Source organism: Accipiter gentilis, chromosome 30, assembly GCF_929443795.1.
Source record: "Accipiter gentilis chromosome 30, bAccGen1.1, whole genome shotgun sequence".
NCBI classification, from domain to species: Eukaryota; Metazoa; Chordata; class Aves; order Accipitriformes; family Accipitridae; genus Astur; species Astur gentilis.
This window is the reverse complement of record NC_064909.1, coordinates 15,661,344-15,679,580: the sequence shown is the minus strand read 5'-3', so window position 1 is coordinate 15,679,580 and position 18,237 is coordinate 15,661,344. Positions and strand designations below refer to the sequence as shown.

The window sequence follows — 18,237 nt, the reverse complement described above, 5'->3', positions numbered from 1 at the left end:
TAAAGGAGTTAGTTAATGATTAAAGTCACCTCCAGAAGCCAGTGAACCCTGACAATTTTACAACAGTCTTATCAGTGAAAGAGCCAAACACAGGCACTCCCCATCCTCCTCTCCTGGTGCGCTTTTCTCATTGAAGTCAAGCCCACAGGGGCACTCACTACCTGATCACTAGGCAGCCCAACAGCACCTGATCAGCTGTTGCTTTATGTACTTTGCTAAAAGTGGACATGAAGAAGAAGGTGACCTGAAAGCAAGAGTCAAAAGCGGGATTATGTAAATGGCAAGCGGAGAGAAAACAGACATAGGCTTCCAAGGCTAGTGGAAAGGAAGTGGGGATAAAACCCAGAAGTTCATGAAGAAAAATGCCAATTTTCTGTAAGCTAACATTGTTCCCAAAGATGGCTGGCAACTTTTGATGCTACAAACGATTTCCTCCCCACCTTAAGGTCACAAAGTTACTTTGTTTTGAGTTGTTTGGTTTTTTTGTTTCACCTACTTCATCAAGGAAATAAAAAAAGGCAAATAGAAGTCACATCTAAACAAGCTGTGGCAACAAGGAGGCCTCAGAAGCAAAGGCTCATGCAGCCACGGTGCCTGGAGCCTGTCAGCTCTTCCACAGCACATGCAGCAGGCAGATGCCCTCAGGAGTGCTCAACCCACGTATTCCTTTCCAAATCCAGAATCAGCGTGAACCCTTCCAAATCTGTGTGCATCTCATAGCTGTATCGCTGCTTTTCCACCTCCTTTCCGACTGTCAAATAGAGAACTAGCCACTGGACTTTGTGTATATTTGTTTTTAGGACCATCTGCCACACAAACTTTAGGACAAGGGAAGAGTCAAGAACCCACTCTAAGCACTTAGGACTGACAACTCCAGGAGAGACTGCATTATTGCTTTTCATTAGGAAACAACTCTACATTCAAACCTAGGCCAGGTGCCAGCCCTTTGGGGCTCTGCCCAGCCTGGCATTTGCACAGTGCCTAGTAGAACAGCCAGGTACAGATCATTAATAAGTTACAAAGTTGACCTTGAACCCAGTGCCTCTTTATTAGTAATGGCGGCTATTTATCTGGACACTCCTTCATTTTTATTTCTGGAAATTTATTCTACCCTCCCATTCCCACCCCATGTCAGCCTTGTACTTTAGATACACACTCTAAATATTGAGACTGCCATCAAGGTCACCAGTGACCAAGAAGGTTATTTTTAATTAGCTACATCAGCCTACCAAGAAAATTCCCACTGGAAATCAAGTGCAGCCATCCTCTCTTTGAAAAAAATAAGGTAAGCCAAACCACTTAAAGAACTTAGAGGGCAGCATTAGGCTCTCAAAAAAAACCAAAACAAAAAAACCCCAAAAAACCCACAAAACAAAAACCACCAAAAAAAAGCCAAAAGCACCCCACCTGCACCTACTCACAGGAATTTGGCAGTGGAAAAAAAATTAAGTCCAGGACATCAGGCTTGGATGGAGAAGGGAAAAATTCATAAACTCTTGCACCAGACTTTTTTGTTCTAGGATAAATCCCTTAAGAAGTGAATTGTTTATGGAAACAGAGACAATCCGAGGCTGAGAGAAAAGGGCCCTGCGGCTACTAAACAAAGATGGGGAAATTGAGCAGGAAAAGACAGATCAACACTAGCACAGTTGCTAGAGAACGTGCAGAAGAGTAGGTATTTGTCATCCTTCTGTTTGACAACAGCAATGGAAAGAAGAAGTACATGCCATGCTACTAGGATCACTTGTATCTCAGGAGTTGGTGTCTTGCAGTTTTGTGACTGAAGGATCAGTGTTTCTAGCTCCATTTTAAAGCTGTGAAGACACTTTCATTTGTACTGACTGGACAAGAGGACAGTAACCACGAGAAGGCTCTTTCCTGTCACTTCTGGATGCCAGTGGGAGCATGAAATTCTCAGGCATGCCTTTGGGCATATACACATCCCACTTGTTTAAGTTTGAAGTGCCAAGAAGTTAATATTAATATTGCAGCAATAGGGAGAGAGAAGAGACATCCTCTACGAGCTTCCAGAGAACAGGACAGTATGTCATTGGGTTAAGAACAGGTCTTAACCCAAGCTTATGGTGCTGGCAGCCAGAAAACTTGGACACAAATGCCTCAATCTGAAATCATGAAAGGGGTGCAGAGGTATTTTTAAAGAAATGTAGAGGTACCCATGTCAGGGTATTTCCCCCCAAAACAACTAAGGCTGTTACTGCCAGAACAGTAAGAAAATGGGATTTTGGACTCAAAACGCTGAACATATCCTCTGCCATGCATTTCTGCAGGAGCAGAGCCCATGGAGTGAGTTCTCATCATGGAGCCTTACCCACCACTGTAAAATCCTGTGGAAAATACATCCAAGGACACTAGCTAGACTGTAGCTCAGTCACCCAGAGACTTTCCTCTGTCCTTGGCCTTAGAAGCTCCAAGAGAGTCTGACAGCTGAAATAGTCTTTTACTTCAGCTTCACCTCAGTACTTTCTGCTCGTAGCCCTTTCTCAGTCCCGCTACCCTTCTCCTTTACAGTGTAACCACTGCTCCAAGCTCTTATCTAAGCAGACTTGACAGCAAGAGAGGAAGCAAGAACAAAAGCAAGACAGCCAAAAATAAAAGCCAGGCCATTTTCTAACTCCCTTGCCTAGCATCGAAGTCAGCAGCCCTCATTGCCTTATTCTTTAATCAAGGTTTGTTCAAGAAAATTACTCTTCCCAAAGCATGACTCAGGCTGCAGAGCAGGCTTCTGGCACCAAGTTACAGTTACAGGGAAAAACAAAATTCTTCTAGCAAGAAGAAAAAAAATCTGAAGGTGCAATTGCTTTATTGCAAGGAAAAAGTGTCTGGTGCCCTCTAAAGAATCCTTTCTCAAGCTGTAAGGAAGAGAAACAAAGCTCATGTTATTCCCTCAAATTTCATAGGTCTGCAAGCTCATGTTTTTACTTTGGGGTGTGCCCAATTAGAAAATAATCTGGCAAGCAGAGAAATACCAATGGTTGTGCAATTCCTCCTCTGTTAAACGCAAAGCAAATCATCAACTTCCAACAGGTATGAACAACCTGTCAAACATCACAAGCACTGCAAGCAAGCACCTTCAAGGATTCTCTACAGGAGTGGCCATGTTTGCCTGAATGCATGCTTTTAAATCAAAGCAAAGAAACCCACCCAGCCTCAAACACCTCAGGTCATGGAGAGAAACAACTCTTTGCCAAGGATCCTTTTTCTCTGTTGAGCTGCTCTGCATTGCCTAGTTGTACAGGGAACACAAAGATGCAAGCATTAACAAGTAGTCTCCTGGGTGCCACACGACCCCTACCTTGCCCCTGTCCCTCCACCACAGGGAACGTGTCCAAGTTTTCTGGCTGCCAGCACCATAAGCTTGGATTAAGACCTGTCTCTGTTGAGAATGACATACTGTCCTGTTCTCTGGAAGCTGGTTGATGTCTTTTCTCTCCCCACTGCTGCAATATTAACAAAGTCTTCAGACATAACAGTTCATCTACAGTTTCTGTACTCATAGAACTACATGGTTTCACTGAACAGTTTAAAAAAGATTGTTAGGCCAAGACAATCCAACAGCAGGCACAGGTATAGTATTCAGACTCATAGGTGGCTGTGGGAAAGCAAGCTGTAGGAATTGTGCTGGCATAAGCTCATTCTCTCGCATATACCTCTGACTTCTGTCTACGTAGTGAGGTTGTGGTGTACTTAGAAGAAGAGCCTGGAGGTGGAGAAGGTTTGTTAAAAATAAAAGAACTGCCCACATCCCCCTGTTATTCAGACTGCCTCACCATCCCAACTTTCAAAAGAATAAAAACTTGTAAATGCAGGTAAACTGTGTCGGGGAAATTAAAAAAAAGGGGCAGGGGAGGGCAGTTGGGAAGAAAAGGATGAGAATGTAGAAAGGGTTTACCATTGCGTTCCTCAGGTCTAAGGCTCTTCTTTGCAACTTCTGCCAATGCCCCAATGCCAAGACCAACAGCTAGTCCTTTAAAATAAGAAGAAAAAGACCCAGGTCAGAATTAAAAAACCTTGTGAGCCACATACACAGGCATTTTTGTAATTAACCTTAAGCCACACGGTCAAATGCACAGCAGCAAAACAGCTTGATTAGAACATCCTGGCTTTTGCAATGGAGTCATCTTCCAAGTTTGACACTGAACTGTTTTCTCCTGTACTTCAGCTCAGCATGCCAGCCAGGTCTCAGAGGCTAGACCAGTCCGGGATGTCTGGCTCAATAAGACACGTCAACAAGCACTACTCGGAGCTCGGCCATAGACTCAAATCATGGGGTTTAGAAGAGGGGAGGAAGAAAGCTCACAAACATGGTTCTCAAAGTACAATTCTCAGTAAAGAACGGAATCCTCCTCACCCCCCCACCGTGCTACCACAGTAGGGGGAAGCAAACTGCATTTAGATGAAGCCACTGCCAGCAGAGTTCAGTGCTCTGTGAGCCTACTGTCTAAGCATTCAGGTATATTTAGGCTTATTAGCTGTCTTTGACTTCTACATGCTTGTTGACTATGATGAACAGAAGCACATTTTTGCCAAGGCCCACCTAATCCAAGCAGTGTTGTAACCTGCAATTCCAAGGAGCTGTGCTGGGAAGTAACCTCGCAACAGTAAGACCACAAGACCAAACACCAGCACCCCACGTGCACTATCACCCTTGCAAGCAGTGAATTCTAGGGCGTTGTCTCACAGCCACAGATTAAGCTACAACTACAAAAGAAGCGTCATCTGCCTCCCCTAACCTGACCAAAGACACTGAAGATTAAATGAAACACATATCTAATTGTGCAGTAATCCATGCTACCCAGGGTCTCATTGCCTTCTCAATTTTAAAATATTTTCTGGATTATAAATGACATGGGCAACCAGAACAGCTGGTGCCCCCTCAAAGCTCCTCAGCAATGGTGCATCCCCCCATGCCTTACTCCCATACCACTAGGAGTACTGAGCGTGCACGTTTTCCAAGCATCCCAAGCCCACCATGAGGCATTACTGGACAGCTTCCCAGGTAAAACAACCGTGGGACACAGGCAGTACAATGAAGGCAGCATAGCTGACCAGCCCATGGCATTTTGCGCATGTGCATGGAAGGAAACGCATGCACATGTTTTGTAGTCTCAAGCGAGGAAGCCTGGGCACAAACAAGTTAAACCCCATCTTGCATTGAGCTTTTCCTCTCTCCCACCAGGTAATGACAACCCCGCCTCTGCCAGTAAAACTTCAAAATTGCACAGTACGTCTGCTTCAGAAACAGCTCTATCTGCTGTCTTGCAGACTATGTGCACTGGGCCAAAGAATCCAGCATAAGCTGAAGCACAGGATGCATCAGTAACATTACAAGGCCTTCACAAGGACTGCTTCTGGGGCTGCTTCCATGCCATTTAACTGGCAGGCAACCTTTCATTCTCCATTGCATGTGAATGTTTAAGAGCATATGGCATAATGCAGAAACCTACATTCAGAAAAAATGTAACTTTTACAGGATACCATGATTTTAACATTATAATACTTAGATTAAAAAGTCCTGATAATTTTTTTTTTTTTTTGGGGGGGGGGGGGGGGGGAGAGTGGGTGGTGTTTGTTAAGGGTTTTTTTTATTATTTTTTAAGTTTTCCATATTTTCTGCAAGTTTTCCTATAATTTAAGCCTAAGGAAGTCTGCTGTTACTAGCTAACTTGCGCAGAGCCTTCAATAGGGCCAAGACATGCATGACCACTGAGCAAGGCTTCTGCACCACAAATCCAGTGATGATATTAGCTGAACAAAGTTAGAAAAATATCCCTAGACTCCACAGGAAAGAAGCAAAGAGACTTTCCAAACACAGCATAAACACTGATAGACAGTCATCTCCAATTAGATCCCACATGCAAGACAGTAACTTGGAGCAGGAAGTACCGAGAGTCAGACAGGAAGCCAATGAAGATAGATATCTCATCAACAAAATGTGGTTTTATAGACTAAAGACAACTCATGGTCTGTTGGCCTTGATCCCACTTTCACCACCTCCAAAGCAATGCTGCCTGTCAGAAATCAGCTTGGTCATTATCAGAGCTAGACTGAACTGGACTGGTAGTAATTGGTTCCAAATTAAATACATTGCATCTCCTTCCAAGGGCTCTATTTTCACTATTGACATTTACTGCCTGCACCTAAAATAAAACATATCTGAGTTTTCCAATCTCTCTTTATAATTAAGACACAAACCACTTCAAAGGCAAACAAAAGACTGGGAACCAGATTCTACTCTGTCTTCCAGCATAAAGCTGGAGAAGTTCTAGCATGCTCCAAAGCAGCTTGTGGTTTACATGAGGGTAGGCAAGATCAAACTCCAAACAAGCGTGTGTCACACCTCCCCTCTCATGGACGTACACAGTTGAGCATCTGAACTAAACCATATTGAAGACTACACTAGAAAAGGAGCTTCTCTTACAATAGGTGCTCTTAGAATTTGCTCACTGCTCCGCTCTGTCGAATTTGCTAGAAAATGAACTCCAATCATCAGTCAACAACTGTTTCAAATAAACTAAAGCCAGGCATAAACAAGTTTACTGCTGAGGTTTAAAGATCTGCAGTTTAAACAAAGGCTTCAAGCATCTTCAAACTATAATCACAGTGCACAGCAGGATATTTAGCTCAGGGCATTACATGAAAATGCAACATTCCTACTTCAAGTCTTCAATAACTACCTGGAAACATCTCAGGGCATACGCAGCCCTGCTCTAAATGTGGTAGCAGGAGGGTAGATAATACTCTTGAGACCATGCAGGGTCAAGTGCATCTTGGGTGTTTGCTGCTTCTTAGCAGTCAAGCCTGCAAAAAATGAAGTCAGCTGTACATGTAACCTTCTATCACTAGGAAACATGTAATAATTCAAAGTTGTATTTCTCATTGAAACAATGCCAAAACTTGGACTTTTCCATGAACGTCCAGGGCTTAGAAAAAGAAAAAGCTGCCACTTTTCAGAAGTCTCAGTTGCTCACTTTATTCCTTTGTTCTTACCAAGTTATTATCAGAACTATGAAATTAGGGAATTAAGTAGTGGCCTAAATTTATCATGGCTCTAACTCCATCCACTAACATCAGTACTAGTAGTCAGTCTGATCGTGAACTTCAGGAACATATTACCTTCTTCTTTACCAACTTGAATTTCATTCACTGTGGCATTTGGAGCACGCACAGCTCACACAACAAAAAACAGCACAGAAAACTTCACCCTTCCTCATCTTACAAACCAGACTAACACTCTAGGGTTCAGAAAGGAAGTACTAGACAGAGGGCTCAGAGCCACAACACGCATTTCCTGAAACGCCACCAGATTTGTTTTCCAGGCCTCTTTTATACACCCACCCACCTGAAAGGCTGTGGTCTAGGCACATATTATTTGAACACAAATAATGCTGTATACTGGGTCTGGCTGAGACAGGAGTTAATTTTCTTCATAGCAGCCTGTGTCATGCTATGTGTTGGATTTGTGACTAAAAGTGTTGATAACATACTGATGTTTTAGCTGTTGCTGGACAATGTCTGCACAGCGTCAAGGCTTTTTCTTTTTCCTACTCTGCCCCTGCAATGAGTAGGCTGGGTGTGGGCAAGAGGCTGGGAGGGGACACAACTGATCCAAATCAAAGGGATATCTGTACCATATATCATGCTCAGCAGTAAAAGCTTGGAGAAAGAAGGATGAAGGGGGGGACCTTTGGGGTTAATGGTGCTTGCCTTCCCAAAGTAACTGCTACAGATGCTGAGGCCCTGCTTCCCAGGAAGCAGCTGGACATCTGCTTACAAATAGGGAGTAGTGAATTAATTCCTCTTACTGCTCTGCTTGCCCATGGAGCTTTGCTTCACCTATTAAACTGTCTTTGTCTCAAGTCCCAAGTTTCCTCACTTTTGCTCTTCCTATTCCATCCTGCTGTGGGAGGAAACGAGCGAGCAGCCGCATGGGGCTTAGCTGCCAGCCTTTCACCTGCTACCAGAAACAAGTCATCCCTCCAAAGAACCCACACAGCTGTAGAGAAGCACTCTCCTCCTCCAGGCCACTAATCTACTGTCCTTGCACAAGTCACTCCTGAATCGTTCATTTTCCTTGTCTGAAGGTGAGTATTTCCTCCAAGATTAATCATTTTGGGACTATTTTTAGCGTAACTGAACAGCCACAGTTCAGCCCATTGGAAAACAACATCCCCGAGCACCTCTAGAAAGTCGCACTCCTGCATTTTGCACTTTACGCGGACAGATTATTTCAGGCCTGGAAAACGCCACTTGGTTTTTGTACCAGCAGAGTGCCTCTGCAGACATATTCCAGGCACCTCCAGCACCCGTTACACTTTAAACCAAGCCCATCAAGAGATGATCTGGAATCACTTTTGTTCAGGAAGAATCCTCTTGCTCAGCAACTGACACAACAAAACAATCAGGAGACTGAATGGGCTGTTATCACTCCACTCAGCCTGCCAAGCGCAGGGGTGGGTGAGACTCTCCCCTGGAGCAGCCTGTGCCCTGGTTTTGGTCACGTCAAACACTGCTAGCACCCCACAGAACACGTTGCAAGCTGCAGACAGTTGTGCATCAATTATTACTAGCTTTCTGAGCATTAAATGCTCACCAGAAGCAAGCCACGCTTACTTGTCACTTGCATGACAATCTGAATCCTGTAGTTGTCAGTCCTGTATATATTTTAATAACATACCTCAAGAGGCTAGCTTTTTTTTTTCCCCAAAATTGCTACAATCACATTAGATCTAGACTTCACTACAAACTTCCTGAATTTTCTTTATTGCAAAAGGATCTTATTATATCATTAAAATAATAAACTTACAAACCAGGAATATGATTAAGGGTGACAGACACTGCTCAGAAGAGTCAAATGATGCAAGGAAGGGAGAATGAAAATAAAGAAAAGATCAAGAACTGTGTGGGTGGAACTGATGACCCATCAGGCTACAAAAACAAGCATGAACAACAAACTACAGAAAAATCTGTTTTACCAATTCTAATCCCAGGAAGAAAAAATAAACAAATAAAAATCAAGGATGATATTTAGTACTATAAATACAGCTACCAGCAGTCACTCCAGCTCTGCAAGAAGCATACAAAAAAATATAAAGGACAAAGAAGTTCAGTAGAGGATCTTGTGCTGATTACAGAGAAACATTAGCTCAGTATTACACGCAAGCATTGGAGAATATGATCTTCAATTTTTCCAGCAAAATATTCTTTGCTCCCAGAAGAGGTGAGAAGCCAGGCAAACTCTGCAGTCCAAGTATTTCTGCCTCCTGTTGCTAATTTGTCTATCGCCCACCAGAGTGTCCTGACACCCCAGCTGAGAGATCAACATTACCTACAAAATCAAGAGGACAACAAAAAACATGCACAGGAGGAGGAATGATTCAAGTGTGAATGGGATCACACCAATAGTATGGGAATTCAGCTATCCGAACCCCTGGAATAGTTACATGAACTCTGCTTCTGACCTACTCATCCTTCCATCTTCTCCAAGTCTAAAATGATGTTCTTCTAATATGGAAATAAAGAAAAAAGTGGGGTTTATCCCACCAAGAAAAGTCAGAGTCTAATGCTAGTTTGGTGTGGAGGTGATAGGGGAAGAATCCACCTCAACCATTATATTTCCCAGAATGATTTCCTGGGATCTTCAAATGAAGATGGCACCCCAAAGCACACAAGAAACAAATCATGCAGAAAAAAAAACTTACTTGCTTTAAACTGCACTCCATCACAGATATGGAGCAGCCTCCTGCCCTTAATTATTTTCAACGCAATGCAAAGAGGCAGCTGCTAGAGCAGGAAATAATCACACACACCTCCCCGCTATCCCATATTTAATTCTGATTGTTTGAATGTCCTAGGAAGCAAGGACAGAGCTGGGTCACTACTATTCCACAGGTTAACAGTGACATCCCCTGCAAAGCAGCTCTTCCCAGCTGTTAACCATCGTCCCTCCGCAGCAGCAGGTACTCCTGAAAACCAATAACATAACTGGAGACTCATTAAATCATCCTACACCTTGTTTCTGACTTCCACTGAAAAGGCAAGACAAGAGAAAATGCATGACAGAAAACACACACTGTGCAGGCACAGGGAACTTCCAACTCACCTACCACTGAGCTTTGAAACACTTAGTTTACTTCAAACTTATCTTGCCTTCTCTACAAGAAAAAAAATGAATACATTAAAGTTGGGTTGGATCTTAGGAAAGCACAAATCAATTCTCATCTTGGTTGGAAAGTGCCTCCTATGCCCTCATGAGACTCCCTTAACCAGCCTCACTCTTCAGCTTGCAGGTATTTTTAGAACTAGTACGCGTTACATCTTGCATCATTCCCGAGAATAATACCCAGAAAGGACTGACAGTGAGGACAGTAAGTAGCTAGGAGAGGCATGCAAGTACTACCTTCCCCTGCTCACAGTCTAAGAGGAAAACAGTCAACCATAAGCCAAAGCTCACCAACAACTTCAGAGGAATCAAAAATGGGTAAAAGCGAACAGTACGCCACAGCTCTTGCCATCAGCTAATGTTTCATGGTTTAAGCATTTTAAATGCTTCATAAAGATGCAATTTGAAAAGAACATTTCTCATCAGGTAAGAACCAGTCAGGAAAAGCCACACTAGAATTAGCTGATGGGGTTTCACAGTTGCAGTGGCTCTCTCAAGGCCATATGCAGGTCAGAAAAAAACACTCTAAACTTGGAGAAAATAGCAAGCAGAAGCTGCTTGTCACTATAAATGCAGCTCCTCTTTCCATGCAGTTGAGGAGGCTGTTTAAAAGCTTCTATCAGTCTGGATCCAGATCTGACCATTAAGAAGTGCTCCTTACAGGCAGTCCTTTCCATGCAGGGCTGCCCACACTACTTCACTCACCACACCCTCAGAAACCTTCTTCAAGTATTACCCAGCCTACCAAAATATTACCAAGGGATTTCTTAAACTGGAAAAAACCTACCTATAGACCGTATCTGTTGTTTGTTAGCCAGTGTACTGACAGTACTATTTCTCCTTGCTGTTCCAAGGAAAAATTCAGAGGGAAAGATAAGCAATGAATGCTAACAAGAGATTGCAGAGGCCTGAGAATCTGAACACCATTTGTACAACACAATGTCCCCCCCCAAAGCAGTCTGAAAGCAAGAGCTCTATCTTGCCAGCAACTTCAATCACATAAAACAGACAACTGGAGAAGGGCAAGACCAAAAAATAGATGACACACAGATACGACTGGGGATGCTGCTTATAAACAATTATTTCTTTCTTACTCTCCCTTTGTGGTTTTGGTTTGGTGGGGTTGTTTTGGTTTGGTTTTTGGTTTTGTTTTGTTTTTTTTTTTTAACCTGAGGTTAGGAAGACAGGTAGGTAGTTATATTTCCCCTTGAAGCATGAGTCAGCCTTTCCTCACCCAACAGCCTTGGGTGCCAAGAGCTGGAGCATACAGCAACAGCACTGGAACTCAAAGTTCACAGAAAATTTGGTTATCTGCCACTTCATATCCACTAGCTGTCAGCAGGCAGCCACAGATAAATTCAGAAGATGACAGCTAAAAGTGCTGTGACACTTTCCATAAAAATCAAGGCTGGATTAGAATGGAGACTTGTATGCTACTACAGCTTAAAAACAAAGAGGTCAAGTGAGTTTTAAAGTGATGCCTTGTTACTCCAAAAAGCAGATCATGAATCCTGCTTCCATTTACAGAGTACTAAGCGCCCTGAGAAGCCAGAGGACCTGCAATGAACTACAGGGTTTAAAGAGACCTGACCAGAATTAAAACATTATGTTATCACAAAACTCACTTGCTCTTCATTCCTGCGCTGCATAGAATCAATCCCTGCCCCAACTCCTCCTAGTGTGTATATTACTCTGACAAAAGAGATACACAGAGGAAGAATAACTGGTTTTTTATATAATAGTTGATCCGAATTACATCTGACAGGCTATTTTTCTTTCTTCTAGGATCTGTAACACAAGGATGTCTACTTTGCACATGTGCTTCTCTATCAAATTTTGTGGAATATAATCACAAGAGCCACAAGGGCCTAACATACTACTTCTGAGAGACTGTTCACAACTGAGAGGCTACTATCCTCTCAAAACACTATGGTCATAAAAAAACCCACACCAAAACACAGAGAGACCACTCATCTAATGATTAGCTAAGTAAGACTAGCTGTGATCGTCTTTTCCACCTGCAACACTGTGATAGTTCACTTTTTCTCAGGAACATGTTAAGTCCTTTGATGGCTTTGGATATAAGACATAAGATAAGCACCATCTGTTAATATTACTGAAGCTACTTAGCTGCTTTTTAACACAGTAAGCCCCATTTTGCAAATAAAATTCACATAGGTTTCAGCTACCTTGATATTACAAGCTCAGACTTTACATCCTTCCTGGGAGAAAATGGTTTATAAGCAATGGCTAAGTAAATCAAACCTTGACTATTACCATCTCCCTACTCTCAAAAATCATTACCAAAAGGATATGTTTTATATTTAATCACTGTTCAGAGAATTAGCAAGGATAAGGTTGGGAAAAAGTTATTTAAAATAACAGCTGTTCCAGCTGTCTATGCTTGACAGTAACAGCATACTGTAAGGACTAGAAGGAGAGTTTCTTCAATAAAGTGAAATCATATGCAGGACCAGGGTATTTGTACAGACTGGAGAACAACCTGCTCCTCACTGTCTCCCTCACATTAAAACAGCGCAGCCTAGAATGTGTTACCATGAAGATGTGCAGTTCTACTCTGCAATCCCAAATCATCTGCCCTACACTCTTAAGAGACAGTGACCTTTTTTTCCCCATTTCAGAACAGGTATATGAAAACTAAGCTCTAGGAATGTATCAGACTGCCATCTTAAGACAAATGAAAACCCATGCCAACTCTGTAGTTCTTGTTTACAGGTAGCTTGCTGAATGCATCTGAAAGGTCTGTTTAGGTGGGGAGCTTTTATCTTTGCCATAATAGCACAGCAACAGTTAGATATGATAAAAGAGTGACAGAAGACAGGATTCAAAGTATAACTTCGTCCTGACTAAAGGCCAGGATCCATAATTGTAATGAAAAAGCCCAAATAAAGCTCTGAGCTAACCAGCTGTTTGTGGGAAAGCACCTGCCTGTTAGCAAGTTTAACTAGAAATTAGAAACAACTAATGCTTCAGCAGGAGCCAGCCATTAATCAGTACATGCAAGCATTGTGACTTCACAAATGTGGGTGTGCAAACTAACCTCCAAAGTTGGCGAGCCGTCCAATCCTTGTGACAGGAACCTTCCTCTCCCGGGCCCGCTCACTGAGCTGCGGCGGAAAGAGGGGGAAAGGAAAACAAAACAAAAAGAAATCCACAAATGAACTGGTCATATGGTCAAGATACCTGCAAATTCAGAGTGCAACTTTGAAAGCACTTGCCCTGTGCTAGAGAAAGCTCTTCTTGAGCACCGAGCCTTATATATGTTGAGAGATTTCCAAGTGAACACCCTGCAGAACAGACACACCATGAACTGAAACATACACTAAGGAGTGGACAAGAGGGTGGGAAAGATAGAAGAGCTGACAACCATGTTTAGAAACCCCATTTTTACTTTCATCTCAGCAGCCCTTATATTTTGAACTTGGAGAAGCACCTCAATGCCAACCCAAACTCCCTTCCACACATGGAATTAAAACTCATGGAAGGTTATTGGGTTCACAGTAGTGTAGATAATTCACACACACACACACACACACGCACACAACAGCTGGAGCAGCAGAAGCATACCGTTTCATCAGAACAATATCCTGAGTGAACCCGCAGTAGCATCTGATACTGGGTTTGGGGAAGGCAGCAGAAGGCCAGAGCAGATGGCAAGTATCGCCACTGTGAATTGTGCTGTGGGCTTTCTGCACTGTCTCACACAAGGGATTGAAGCACTAAAGCAGAATTGTGAGCTGTGCTACTCTCCAATCCACTAATGCTCAGGGCAACATTCCCTCCACCTCTAGAAGGACTACAAGACAGTACAGGAAGCCACAGCCTTCACTGAGAGGAGCTTATGTCAAACTCATTCTTCACAGCCATAGCAAAGCAACTAGCTAAAGGGAACTGGGCCTTTCAAGGAGAATGTAGATTCATTAGGTCAGTCTTCAAACCTTTGAATGCTACAGCAGTCCCCACCTAGTCAAAATTTCACCCCAAAAACTGGGATGAAATACAGACCCTTCATTACTGTAAATGCATCAATAAATACATTGAGTCCTCATAGTCCAGTGAATGAAAGGAGAGCACCTGTTAATATAAAACTGAAGTCTAACCCTATATATGCTTTTTAAACATCCTCTCACATCAGAATATCTGACGTAGAGGGGGCAGGTATGAAAGAAGAGCCTGAAAAGCTACTGACAGAATAAATACCACAGAGATCAGAGTTAATGAGCACTGACACTTCCCTCTTTTGCCTCTACAAAAGGCAATAACAGAAGAGGAAGAAATGAGAGAAACAGAGGAGAAGGTGAGTAAGGACAATCCAGTATAGAAACCATAGTACTTCGAATCCTTTAAACAAACAAACATACCATCTGTTTGTAGGGTTTCTGCTCTGAACCTGCTTTGGCCTGTCTGGCTTTATCAATATCTTCAGCTGTTAATCCACTAACAGAGGAATGGTCTTGGTGAAAAGCCCTACTTTGTCCAAAGGCAGCAGCAAAAGGATTTCCAGGGTCCCTAAAGCCTCCAAATAACCTTGCATCCATTCTGGGAGGGAAAGGCTTCTGACCCATGCCAGAATCTCCAGTCTCACCAACACTTCTAAAAGGTCCATTTGTAGTGTAAGAGGAAGCAGGGCCTTCACCGCTGTGTTCGTGAGGCTTGCTGGGGGCAGTGGAGAAGTCCGTTCGAGCATCTGATGGCTCTCGGGCTGAGAAGTCATAGTCTTTCCCAAAATCTTCACTGAGATCAGTTAAGTTCTCCTGCTGTCTGCCTAGTTCCTGCAAACAACAATAGAAATACTTTAAGAAAAGAACTTAAAACCTGCCCCCTACCCATCCGTGGTCTTCAGAGATGGGCACGCATCTAGGCTGTCATATCTCCACAATAACTGATCTGTAGAGACTCTGGCACTGCAGTCATTCACAGTAAGAGACAGAAAAAAAGAAAGAGATACTAAGGACACCTGGGATCACTGGCAGTCTTTCAACACCACTGATGGGACAAATTCCTTAACAGCTTCTCAAATACCCTTGTTGTACATACACTGCCAGGAAGGGTCACTAATTGTGGAGTTCACTAGAAGCAATATACCGCTCAGAAACAACAGGTGATGGGAGCTGCAATATCACATAAGATATACTTAGGAAGGATAACAAAAAGCTAAACCTCATAATGTTCAGTTCTTACCCCACCATGCTCCCTTCTCCCATCCTGTCCCTAATCATGCAATATCAGCACCTTTAAGCCCAAAGCTACCCTAAGCAATACCAGATACCTACTTACAGGCAGAGTAAGCTCAGCCTTCCATGGCCATGACATTACTAACTGCAAAACACGTTTCATTATTCAACAACTAAACTATGGCAGGGTTTGTCATCATCCCAAAATAAATAAATAGAATTCTGTGCTTGAAGCAAGGATAGCAGCATCAGACATAGCAACACTCAAGCCAAGCTTCTCCTGACAGTCTTTTCTGTTCTGTCCTGATGTGCAAGAGCTGCCCCACTAAGTCCAGATATTTCCCACTGCTTTTCAATGTAGAAAAAAAAAAATATTTAAAAAAAGTCAGCAGCAGAGCATTATCCCCTATTTACTCATTATTTGACATATTCTAGTTACCCATCTCAGCAGCAGCAATAGCATGGAAGAACTGACAACTATCACAGCCAATCAACAGGATTTTAAATCCTGCTGTGGTCAGGCATGCAAGTAGCATATTTTAGGCTCTTTCCTAAACACTAATTACACTTCCCTCCCTTACAGAAAAAAACAGAACACGGTCTTTCCTGTTATTCAGCAGGTCTCATGCTATTCTGAACCACGACATCACAGCAGGGGGGAAAGGAGAAATCTGTTTACAGATGGGGACTGTGGCCACAATACTGACTGATGATCTCAAGCAAGAAGGCCTACTTCCATAATTAAATTTTAAAAAGCATATCAGACAGCCAAAACGCTGCCACAGATCAAAAGAAGTGAAATATAGTCACTTAACATATAAGCTTTCCTCTCTTCAAAACAGAAAATGTTGTAGCTTCAGACTACAGATTTCTTACTGAGCCCTGCTTTGGTAGCAGCTTCTCATGCAACTCATTTACAGAACACAGGGTAAGCGTTCTGCAGGTGTGCTTATGGGGCCTCTCATGCAGAGAAACATGCACAGACACAGGAGAACATCTCCCTCTCCCTCCCTCCTTGGATGCAAGAGGAGGACAAAGGCAAGACAAAGCACTATGTCCATAAGCACACACACTTAGGGTATTTCTACTGCAAGCTTAAATAGAACCAAGGAAACAAGCCCAGATTCTAGGACTGAAGCTTACAGACCACCAATGATAGGCTAAACTCATTGCATAAAAACCATCAAAATCTCACTCATTAGTTTCTTCTTCAAAAATGATGATCTGAGCTACACTGTCTTTCTAGAGGATCATAAAGGATGATAATTTTTGATTAAGAGAAGTTCTTTCCCTCAGACAAGCCCCATGTTTTCAAGAGATGGCAACACAGCAAATGTGAAGCTCTTACAAATCCATCCCCACATCTAGTGACAGAAGCTGCTCCTTAAAAAAAAGTCTGGCTTTCCGTATGTTCCTCACTTGAAAATCAGTTCTGAAGATCGAGCCTGGGCTGTAAGTGATGAACATATAAACACCTGACCCTGAGCCATTCTGAAAAATACCACGTGCAACAATTCTGTCAAGAAAGGAAGCAGCACTCAGCTAAATCCTATTCACTCTAAAAGAGCTCATTCACTTGGTCAAAGGAGCGGTAATCAATGACTGAAGTTTAAAGGAGACTTTAAATAACAAAGGTGCTGGCCAATCTTAGCAAAAGCTTGATCTTTGACAAGATGAGGTGAACAGAACACTTTTCATTTTCAGCATGTCTTAAACACTCGGAAACATTCTGCAGTAACATTCCCCTCCCATTCCTGTCCGAGGACCTACGGCACACCACAGAAATCCTGGAGAATTCCCAGAGCATTGCAACATCTGTATTATCAATCCAGCACTTCAGAGCTAGCTTCTAGTTCACAGTGCAAGTTCCTAGGCACTCTCACAACAAAACCAAAAAATACCTGGAGGAAAAACAAAACATCAGACTAGACTGTGCACGGAGAACTTTGCTTACCTGCACTTTTCCCAAGGCAGAGCTGAACTGTGCTTCAGCAGTGGCCTGGAGAGTCCTTGCAACGGTAACTGCATCACTCCCAAGGAGCACCTGCCGAAGCTGTCCTGCTTGGGTTTCTAGGATTGCTTTACTAAGCTTTGTCAAGCCTTTCATGACCATGATGGCATCACCCGCCATGACCGATTTCTGTGCTGAAAGATGAAAAAGAAAGAAGGGGGGGAGGGGAGGGGGAAGGCAAGAGGTTAAGGAACAAGTTTGCAAGCAGTTTCAAGTCACCTAAGAGCCAGTGGCATATCCCAGACAATCTCTTTCTGCTTTGGCAACCAGCCACCATGGGAACTTGTCTGCAGCTCAGATAGCACAAAGGCCAGCTTGAATGACAGCTAGTTAACTGACTTTACCAGGCAAAGCAAGAACTCTCCTTATGACTGTTCAGGAGTTTGGATAGTGTTCCAGGACTCCACACAAATATTCAAGTTACCATTGACCAGGGGAAGCAAAGACAGGTAAATGTCAATAACACTGCAAAGATGGCCTTGATTCCTTCCAGATGTTTAAAAAGGATTAAAAGCATTAGCATTTGACCTTTAATTATTATCAGGCCCTGGAACATATTCTTAGCGCCTGATCGCACGGATGAAGTGCATTGACAACTGACACATCCCATTCCTGCCCTGGAGATATGCCTGCTCATTTTACATAGCCAAATTTATTCACCCCCACACCAATGAGTAAGCTTTGTCTGCCTTCCAAGGGTAGTCTGCTCAGTCCTCAACTTGTAGCTCGCTCTGCCACTTTTAATTGGAACCTTAAGTATGCTCAGAGCACCTACCTACCACAGCATTTGCAAAGTACTGCACTACAGGGCTAAATTTTTTACTCAGTCCTCTTTCCTGTTCAAGAGGCAC

General features: G+C 43.0%; 1 protein-coding gene across 3 annotated transcripts in view; it reads right to left on the bottom strand.

Moving 5' to 3' along the window:
• The window catches only part of COQ8A (coenzyme Q8A), a 48,246-nt gene that overhangs the window by 17,438 nt on the left and 12,571 nt on the right, over nucleotides 1-18,237 (bottom strand). For 2 of the 3 annotated variants that reach the window (XM_049833632.1, XM_049833633.1), the window contains exons 2-5: nucleotides 17,330-17,520; nucleotides 14,563-14,973; nucleotides 13,242-13,308; nucleotides 3,911-3,985 (exon numbers count right to left, since the gene is read on the bottom strand). In XM_049833632.1, coding sequence (XP_049689589.1) covers nucleotides 3,911-3,985; nucleotides 13,242-13,308; nucleotides 14,563-14,973; nucleotides 17,330-17,506 — 730 coding nt within the window. In that variant the 5' untranslated portion in view covers nucleotides 17,507-17,520. Of the gene's footprint in view, nucleotides 1-3,910; nucleotides 3,986-13,241; nucleotides 13,309-14,562; nucleotides 14,974-17,329; nucleotides 17,521-18,237 lie in introns of those variants that run through there. The other variant, XM_049833635.1, reaches the window with a different exon arrangement.